The following is a 10,001-nucleotide window of genomic DNA, read 5'->3' as shown; positions in this document are numbered from 1 at the left end:
CTCCTTTGACCACATGAATCCAGACAAATTCGACCATTCCCCTCGTACAAAAACTTACTCGCACATAGTGTTTATACGTATTTAAGAATTTTAATCTTAGCAGTTAAAACTTTAAGCAAAAAATACATATCACTTAGTACTTTGTAATTTAATTTTTTCTATTCCTCGAATAAACTTTAGTCAAGAACCAATGATTTTTTGAGAAATGTATATTTTTAGCCGCTCCAAAAAATGATAGCCAATATATATATATATATATTCGACTAGTAAATACAATTAGTTTCAGCCCACCGTCCATTTTTATTTTGCCCGATTTTAATAAGTCTACTGTAAGTTCGAATACGAGTACCGATACGGAAACAGAGTGAGAAAAAATTAAAAAATATTAATGGTGGATGGATATCCAAAACTTTTGGGAGACCAAACATTAGCAACCTATTAATTAAAATATAGTCACAAATTTATCCGAAAGGTAAGCAAGAGAATTAACTGTAATCTCAAACTATAAAAGGCATTGACTTTATAAGATTAACTAAATTCCGGCCAAAAAACTGGAGAGTCAAGAGGCAAAGAATAGAGTATTAATTTACTCTAGATTTCTTCGTCTCTTTCTCATGTAATATTCTTTGGCTGGTTTATTAAATTTTATATATAGGAAAGAGCAGAAACAGAAAAAAAGACTCAAAAAAAGTGTAGCATTTACATAGAGCTGTCTTTTGAATTTTTTGCAATTTTGAGAGATATCAGAAAAAAGAAAGCAAAAATGGCGAATGCTCAGACAAATAATTCTAAAATCACAATTTATGCGCTCTCTTGTTGGATTTTCGCTGCATTTGGTGGCCTCATGTTTGGTTATGATATTGGTATTTCAGGTATGTTTTTCTTGTTCTATTTTTTGCTGGCCTTTCTTAGAACATTTCTTATTATGGGCGAATTCTTGATTTAACTTAAAAATATTCAACTTATAAGAATTTTCCGCTAAGGGGTTCAAGATTCAACACACACTATATATATAAGTAATTTTTAATTTGTATATACAGTATAATTTTCTATATACACAATACACTATAATTATTTATCACCAGGGCGGAGCCACATGTTGCCAAGGGGTTTCACTCTGTTTATAGTGTAAGAATATTTTTTTTTATGTGGTTATGTATAGACTATTAAATCCCCTTAATATAAAGAGAAACGCCTAGTTTAGTGATAAAGGAGGTCTAATCCAAAAATTAGTTTAAGTCATAGGTTCAAATTCTAAGTATATTATTTTTTTAATTTTTGAATCACTCTTATCAGAAATTTCTTACTTCACCACTATTAATAACCGTTTACCGTATGTAGTTAGGCCATTACCACTGGTGCTTAGCACTAGACTCGTTTTAATTTTAACATTATTGGTATAGATCTAATATTTATTTGGAATTTTAGTAGATTTTCATGTTTCGCATAAAAAATACTGGATTGGGATGAATCCACTGTATTTCTTATGTGGTTTTGCATCAAGAAGTGCAAAACATTAATTTATGTTGATTTTATTTTTGGATTTATTAAATCAGGAGGAGTTTCAGGAATGGATGATTTCTTGGTAAAATTTTTCCCACATGTTTATGAAAGAAAGCTACATGCAAAAGAGAATAACTACTGTAAATATAACGATCAACTTCTCCAACTCTTCACTTCATCCTTGTACTTATCGGCTCTCGTTGCGAGCTTTTTCGCGTCGAAAGCTGCCACTAAATTAGGGAGAAGACCAACCATTTTCATGGCTGCTATGTTTTTCATCGGCGGAGCTGCCTTGAGCGCCGCCGCGGATAACAGATGGATGCTCATTTGTGGTAGAATTTTATTTGGTATTGGTGTTGGCTTTGGAAATGAGGTACGTATTAATAAAATGATTATGTTTACCGTTATATACACTGATAGAGTAAAGATTTTCTTGGGATATTAGTGCAGATTGATCTTTTAATAGAAGATCGCTTCCCATTTTTATAAGGTTACCAATTAATATTTGTGTAAAGAATTATTTGCATTGAATTTACGTTTTACGTGACATGATCGTATAATTTTTTTTTTAACAGTCGTGCATAGAACTTAATACTCAAGATTCATAGAATATTCTGAAATGGTTGCAACTTTATAATATCTTTCATTCAATTCCAAATTTCTAAGTATTTGGGAGTGTGAATTTTTTCCAGAAAATAAGATTTCTTTTAGTGTTTGCTTGTTAGAAAATAATTTTCGACGGAAGTCAATTTCTTTCATAATTATCTCAACTCGTAACTTCATAGCACTTTGTTAACCAACATTTAGATATTATTCTCATCGTTTAATACTATTCAAACATTTCATCAAAACGCTATCTGATTTGCTAATATTATCATTAATTTTTAATAAGATAATTTATCCGAAAAGTATTTTTTACAATCTAACAAAAAATAGGGAAAAATATTTCAAAAAAATTAAGTCTCTTTTTTCAAAAATTATTTATGTCATAACCAAGTCTTGGAAAACAAATTTAAAATGTCTACTTGACACGTGAATTATACTTAGGTCTAAGTTCTCTTTTTTTTTCCTTTTTTTTTTTTGGAATTTTTTCAGACAGTTCCACTATTTCTGACTGAAGTAGCACCAATCCAACACAGAGGAGCAGTGAATATTCTCTTCCAACTCTTTGTAACAATAGGAATATTCATAGCAAATCTTGTTAACTATGGAACTTCAATGATTCACCCAAATGGTTGGAGAATGTCACTTGGCTTTGCAGCTGTCCCAGCTATGGTTCTACTTATTGGTTCCTTTGTCATCACTGACACCCCCACGAGTCTAATTGAGCGCGGCAAAGAGGTACAGGGCAAGGCCGCACTCAAAAAGATTAGGGGTGTCAGTGAAGTCGAGTCTGAGTATCAAGAAATTGTCGCGTCGTGTGAACAAGCTAAGCAAGTAAAACATCCATTCAGGAACTTAGCTAAGGCTGCTAGTATTCCGCCACTTGTGATTGCAATTTTGTTGCAAATCTTCCAACAATTTACTGGAATCAACGCCATTATGTTTTACGCGCCTGTTCTTTTCCAGACTATGGGTTTTAAGACCGATGGCTCGCTTCTATCCTCTGTTATTACTGGACTTGTTAATGTTGGGAGTACATTTATTTCCATCTATCTTGTTGACAAGGTTGGAAGAAGAAAATTGCTCCTCCAAGCTTGTTGCCAAATGTTAATTTCTCAGGTACACTATTCATAAAAAAAACTACTTGCATGATTGATTAAATTGTTAGCAGTGGCGGAGGCAGAATTTGTCGCAAATGGATTCACAAAAAGCTAAAATATCACTATCAAGAGTCAAATTCGTGATCAAACACATTTTTCTGAATCCCTTTGCCACTACTCTAAAATTTCAAATTTTCAAGAATTCAATTAACCACCCTTGGGCTAATACTCCCTCCGCCCCAATTTATATGGTATCGTTTGAGCTTTTTAGGGTGATTCATATAAATATTTTGAATTATTAATTATTGTGAGTTATAGTACTTTTTACATAGTTTTCAAAAATGTACATTTTACTTCAAAAATTTCGAGATTCTATGTCTGAATTCTTGGTAAAAATTAAGAAATTTGACTCTCAAAATAAAGGCCAAGCCAATGTAACCGGAAAGGAAGAGTTTGATCCTGGCTAAGGAGTAGGACCAGTTTCCCCCGCAACTACTTATTGATCAATTGGTAAACCCCCTTCCTTTCGGTCTAGTAGCTGGTTACCTCCTTTCCTTCGAAGTCTTTGTCGAGCTTATCCCCTTTCCAGCTAGAGCTGTTTGTATATAGTTCAACTACAACCCTTGTTAGCCGAGATGTGCCACATAAATTGGGACTGAGGGAGTATGTTTCTATCACAGACTATAATATCAAATTGCGATGCCTTTGTTTGTTCTTTTTTGCTGATAGAAGTTTGATTTTAATGTTGCAGATTGCAATTGGAGCTATATTGGTAACAAATTTGAGGGAGACAGGAACATTGGACAGGACACTAGCAGCAGTGGTAGTTCTTCTGGTGTGCACGTATGTAATGTCGTTCGCGTGGTCATGGGGACCGCTCGGGTGGCTAATTCCAAGTGAGACATTCCCTTTGGAAACAAGAACGGCTGGTTTTGCGTTCGCGGTCAGCACCAACATGCTCTTCACTTCCCTCATTGCACAGGCATTCTTGACAATGCTCTGCACAATGCAAGCCTATATTTTCTTCTTCTTCTCCGGATGGATCGTCGTTATGGGATTGTTTGTTATCTTCCTGTTGCCTGAAACAAAGGGAATTCCAATTGATTCTATGGTGGAAAGTGTTTGGATGAAGCACCCTGTTTGGAAGAAACTATTCTAGATTGGCTATTTTGTGATCAAAAGTTTGTTAGCTTGTTTTTTTTTCTTTCTTCCTATCTGCCTATCCTTATATCAAATTTTGTCTCCAGTTTTGTTTGCAAAAGAAGAATTTAATCTAGAAATGTTGTCTTTTGCTTTATAGTTTGTGCAAATTGATTGTTTTATTACCTAACACACACATTTCTGGATAAACTTTACTTTGCGCCTTACACAACTGACACATGGGGATTGTCTATGTTTGACGAGTGAAATTTTTGGACCCAATTCTTATGTTATAGAAGATTTCAGCTCCCACAAATTCAACTTGTCAAAACACACTCACACAACTAGTATCAGTCGTGTGATGTACATCAGTACATGTTGGTCTACGCTCAAAATGAAAGTGGATGGTCGTCTTTCAGGCGATTTGTTCTCCATATAAATTACAACAAATTTACTAGTACACTTTATGTAGTAGAGTTAAAAGAATCATCAAAGCCATCTTACATATGAGCTAAATGTTTAATAGAAGAATTTGAAATTTGCATTTGCTCAAATTATATATCAGCTTATCAAGGTATATCATTGTTTCAGCAATGGATTTCTTTCAAAGAAGTTTGTTGGCCGGAGCTCGAAACCATCATAAATTGAAGGCATTACAGGAAAATCTTCTTGGCATGGTACATGATGTAAACCAACAGTGTACCAAAGCACAATATCCTTGTTTGCAATATGCCTATTCCTGCATATATACACCAAAAAGTCAGCTTGTATAATATCATTGATCAAGTAAAAAAAGAAGATTAAAAAAACATCTACGATGTACTAATCAATCGTGATAAGTTCAAGAAATGCAGATCTTGAGACAACAAGGCCACACTTGGAAAATCTAATATGTAACACCCTAGGCAAATTCCACGTGGCAAAACACGAGAGAAATGCTGGTTATTTAAAGAAGTAAGCCTTAGACCTTAGTTATGCGTCTTAAAGTTGTGTGGACTTTAGGTTTAATGTAGACAATATCACTAGTGGGATGGACTGTTACATGGTAAAGTTACCTGCGACTCCAGATTGCTAGGCCATCATCTCCTTGACTCCTATCAGCGTAGAATCCCCCGGCCCATCTTTCTGATTTGTTGTATGGTGTCACCCACAGTTGATACTTTGTATAAGCTGCTCGAAGTTGAGGGTAGTCATCGTACGATAGCAAGGACATGGCTGGTCGACTAGGTATTAGTCGATAAGATGCACCATTTCCAATCTTTGTTTTCTTATTTGGATTTACAATCAACAATTCAGCTGGTTCTAGTCCTATGTGTGTCTTAGCCTCATTTTCTGTTTTCATAGTTTCCTTAACAGCTTTCCAATAACTCTTCCTAGGTAAAATTTTTGAGTCCTTCACTCTTCTAGTTTTCAGTTTGGCTTTTAGGAATGAATTATCAGTACCATCAATATCAAGATCAAGGTAGTAAATAAGGAAGTGATCATGGTTAGCTGCAATAGTGTTTTTCGCCACAAGGGTCCCGTAAACATCCTCAGTTATTTGGTTATTGTTCGTATATTTCACAGCCTTCGTCTCCATAACTCCGCTCAAACTTACCTGCACGGACAAATCAGAAGTCTAAAGAAAAAAGGACAGCTTGGTGCACTAAACTCCCGCTATGCGCGTGGTCTGGAGAAGGGCCGGACCACAAAGGTCTATTGTAAGCAGCCTTACCCTGCATTTCTGCAAGAGGCTGTTTTCATAGTTCGAACCCGTGACCTTCTGGTCACATGGAAGCAACTTTACTAGTTACGCCAAGGCTTCCCTTCCAGAAGTCTAAAGAATAAAGATTGCAAATCAGAAAGATATTAACAAGCACAACATCTTAATTTTCTTACTCCAACTCTGAGAGTTCCACTTTGTTTGAACTCCCAATCAAGTGTATAATCATAATTTCCTACTGTTGCAACCATTCTAACAACCAAATTAACTTCTTGCTGTCCCTTAGTGTTCTGCAAAAACAAATTATTGAATGTTGATTATGTCACTAGATAACTATAGTAGTAAGTATGCAAATGTTTATATTTAGACGCTTACTATATTTCCAGGTACTCCATTTTCTGTATGCCTCCAAGCAGCATCGCCAACATATCTTTCAAATATGCAAATCGCGTTGGGAACTTGCACTACATGTCCATCTGAATCAGCCATATATCCGTCCATATACACTGCATTGTTCGGACAATCTAGCAACGGGACAAGACTACTAGCAGACCTTCCGAAACCAAATTCACCAATATCCATAAAAGTCCTGTAGTACCATTCAAATGTAGGATCCATATAAGGCACAAATGTCTCTGATACATGACCTCTATAGAGCACACGTCGATATTCATTTCTTGTATCATCAAATATAGAAGCTGTAGACACGATCATACCCGCCCTCGTGTTGAATCCAACGTGAAAAATCCAATTATCCCATTTAACTTCATTGCCTTTGATGATAATCCGGCTTGTGTCAGTGTCATTGCAAGCGACTGATCCCTGGCTCGATGTTTGGAAATCAGCACTCTCGGCTTCAGGCAAAGGGGCTCTGAATCTATCTATATATTTGATTATCTTCATGGATTCAACATCTACTATTGTAGTGATCCCTTCAATTGGCCTTGCCCAAAAATTAGTTGTCCCTCGTCGATAAAAACATGGAACGTTAAGTATTCTTCGTGTCTTTGGCTGCCCGAACCATCCAACTGGTTGTGGTATGCAACTAACTTCTGATATATTCAAACCCCTTTTCAATATTGAATCTTGAAATTTAGGATTCCTCAATGTCAGCCTGCTGCATTGTACAATTTCGTCGAGAGTGAGTGGAGGGAAACCATGACCAGTATATAGATTTTCTGATATGATAGAGCGAGTGGCCAAGTCTACAACGACTTCAAACGTCTCACCATTTGCGCGAACTACTACCCTGGCTCGACGATAAGGAAAAGGAACATTTTTATGCTTATAATGTAAGTACATCCAATGAAGGACATCTTTTTTTTCAGGCTCTTCAATGTCAACAAAGTGAAATGTTAAATTGGAGAGGGAACTAAAATGAGATTTTTGAATAATGACTCTAATCTTGTTGATCTCAATAGGATTTAGAGGGTCTAAAGGATGGCATTGGCATCTAGTGGAAAAGAACAAGAAGACAATAGCAATAATTGTAAGAGTAAAAGATGTGGACACTACTTTTATGAACTCCATATAGATTGATTGAGAAATTAATGGTTCTTTGACATTCAAAATACTGTTTGCATATTTATTGTTGGCAGAGTTTTTCTTTTCTTTACTTTTCCCCCTCTTGTTTTTTTTAAATGTTTTAATGGCTATAAAGTGTTGTATAATCATGGTAGCTTCAATTAGCATATACTTGCTGTAACCAGTTAAAGAAATCAAATCAAGAAGACAATAAGTAACCTATCACATTTAATACAAGTAGTGGGGCAATGCTTCTTGCTATTTCTTACATTGAAAGCTAAGATTGCTTTGGTTTGGTCTTCAATAACTTAGTAGTATTTTCCTTTGTTTGCTCAAATCAAGAGAACAAGCCTTTTACTTTTCTGAAAGACCATAATGCTAAACTAAGAGCCACTTTGCCTTGTGAAAACAGCTTTTTAATTGATGCACAAATGTTACCGAATATTTTCTTTTTTTTGGTTATTTATAGGTAGAGGTCTGTCTAATTTTTTCAGAAAGTGGACTCATTAGAATTAATACTTGAATTTTAGTTTTCAAGTTAAAACAAATACTTTCCCATTTGGTTCTATGTGAACGTGTTTGATTATTATGGACTTTAAGAAAAAAAAAGTAAGACTTTTGGAACTTATATATAGTCTTATATATACGGCATGGCATAAATTATGCTTAAAGATAACTGCTGGCCAAAGCTTAAAACCAAGCCTTTAATGTTGGCGTAAAGGAAACTCTTCCACTTTGGCACATGATGAGTACCCAATATACACCATAAGGCAATTGCCTTGTTCTCAACTCTCTCATCCCCGACAGGGTTCGGAGAAAGGCCGTATGCCAAGGAATGTGATATAAACAACCTATCTAATGCAAGCATTAGTGGCTGTTTCTATTGTTCCACGGCTCGAACTCGTGACCTGTAGGTAACATAAAAGTAATTTTACGGTTGTTCCAATGCTTCTCTTCCTATTTTAACAAGTCATATCTATATGCTAGGTGACTTGGTACGTCTCTCATGCTAAGAATAAGATTTATCTTTTTTTTCCTTCTTTGCATTTTCCTCTCAGTTTCATTTATCTTAAGTTAAGAATAAAAAACCAAGTCTATGTGTACTCAACTTTTAATTTGAAGGTGTGTGAAACGGCTGAACTTAAAGAGGTCTACCCATTTATAACACCTCTTAATTCTCACTAAAGAATTACTCTAAATTCAATATGCCAAATTCCGCAAAGAGAAATTTCAAAATCAAACTTCAATAAGGCAGGCTTAAAAAAATATTTATGTATATATTTATATATATCTTAAATAACATGTATATATTTTGACACCCTAAAATTCAAATCTTAGACTGTGCGGCCTGGATTCGATTCCTAATCCAGCATTTGCTCAAATTTTTATTCGATAATGATGCCTCGCAACTTTTAAATTTTGGAACCGCCTCTGGTTGCAACTACTTATACGTCGTTATACTCAATATAAAATTATTTTCTCTTTCATCATCTATCAAGACTTTCTTTTTTTAAATTTGATAAAGGTCTGCATTCACTATTTGAATTGCATTGTGAAAAATTCCAAACTCAGATGGGTTCGTCCTTTTTACTTTTTAACTTTGTAAAAGAAAAACAATAATAAAATGCAGATTAAGAACTCTAGCTATTGCACATTATGTTTTCATTATCTGGATAAATATATTAAAGTTCTTCCAATCAAATGAAGAAATAAAATAAATTGAAACAGTCCTAACAACTTAGTAGAACAACTACTATACATCACTTTTTTGCTTTTTTTCCGTTTTCTATGCCGGCGTTTGGCCATAAATTCTCAAATTTATTCTGAAAAATCTGATTTGGGTGAAATTTGGTTTGATGACGAAAATGTGTTTGGACATCTGTTTTGGGTGAAGTTTGGTTTGTATAAACATGAAACATGACTTATACCCACAAGTTCTAAAAATTATCACAAATACTCAACAGTACCATTATCAATAACATTCATTATATTATCGCAAACCATAGTCCTGAACATAAATAAATTTAATTATTATTTTTATAATGAACTACATGATATACTATCAAATCACCGAGAATACGAAGCAATATCCTTACAAAATAATAAATGGTGGACTCTTTTATAAAATACAAAAATTTGGGGTAATTTTTAAAAAATATAATAGTGATATTTTGGCCCAAAACCAGCTATTGAGCTGGTTTTGAGATTTGGGATTTGGCCAAAATGTAGGCAAAATTTATGGCCAAATATGTGTTTGCCAAATAAAATCCAAGTTTATTTTGGCAAAATCTATGGCCAAAGTAATATATATATATATATATATATATATATATATATATATATATATATATATAGTATACTAGTATACTTTTTGTTTTTTACTAATACACTTGGAAAAAACAGCAAGTGTTTTTTTGTTCATATATACA

General features: G+C 34.3%; 2 protein-coding genes across 2 annotated transcripts; one reads left to right on the top strand and one right to left on the bottom strand.

The window, feature by feature from the left end:
- The first annotated feature begins 550 nt into the window (after window positions 1-550).
- Window positions 551-4,503, top strand: LOC107832320 (sugar transport protein 8-like). Its single transcript, XM_016660143.1, has 4 exons — window positions 551-872; window positions 1,557-1,876; window positions 2,599-3,225; window positions 3,958-4,503. The coding sequence occupies exons 1-4, from the start codon at window positions 764-766 to the stop codon at window positions 4,363-4,365; spliced, it is 1,464 nt and encodes a 487-aa protein (XP_016515629.1). The 5' UTR covers window positions 551-763; the 3' UTR covers window positions 4,366-4,503.
- An 82-nt stretch (window positions 4,504-4,585) lies between these two features.
- LOC107832319 (primary amine oxidase 1-like) lies at window positions 4,586-7,666 on the bottom strand. The gene is made up of 4 exons (XM_016660142.2): window positions 6,424-7,666; window positions 6,225-6,338; window positions 5,402-5,943; window positions 4,586-5,085 (listed from the first exon to the last, which is right to left on the bottom strand). The coding sequence occupies exons 1-4, from the start codon at window positions 7,576-7,578 to the stop codon at window positions 4,926-4,928; spliced, it is 1,971 nt and encodes a 656-aa protein (XP_016515628.1). The 5' UTR covers window positions 7,579-7,666; the 3' UTR covers window positions 4,586-4,925.
- Between the last annotated feature and the right edge of the window lie 2,335 nt (window positions 7,667-10,001).

The sequence above is a fragment of the Nicotiana tabacum genome, chromosome 14, assembly GCF_000715075.1.
Source record: "Nicotiana tabacum cultivar K326 chromosome 14, ASM71507v2, whole genome shotgun sequence".
Classification (NCBI taxonomy): Eukaryota; Viridiplantae; Streptophyta; class Magnoliopsida; order Solanales; family Solanaceae; genus Nicotiana; species Nicotiana tabacum.
This window is presented reverse-complemented; position numbering and strand designations above follow the sequence as displayed.

Bases quoted from the DNA above. Each gene is read 5' to 3' on its own strand.
- LOC107832320 (XM_016660143.1), top strand. From the start codon at position 764: ATGGCGAATGCTCAGACAAATAATTCTAAAATCACAATTTATGCGCTC. The intron at 1,877-2,598 runs GTACGTATTAAT...GAATTTTTTCAG, and splicing joins GTGTTGGCTTTGGAAATGAG to ACAGTTCCACTATTTCTGAC. The intron at 3,226-3,957 runs GTACACTATTCA...TTAATGTTGCAG, and splicing joins GCCAAATGTTAATTTCTCAG to ATTGCAATTGGAGCTATATT.
- LOC107832319 (XM_016660142.2), bottom strand. From the start codon at position 7,578: ATGGAGTTCATAAAAGTAGTGTCCACATCTTTTACTCTTACAATTATT. The intron at 5,944-6,224 runs GTAAGAAAATTA...TTGTCCGTGCAG, and splicing joins GTGGAACTCTCAGAGTTGGA to GTAAGTTTGAGCGGAGTTAT. The intron at 5,086-5,401 runs GTAACTTTACCA...GTATATATGCAG, and splicing joins CTAGCAATCTGGAGTCGCAG to GAATAGGCATATTGCAAACA.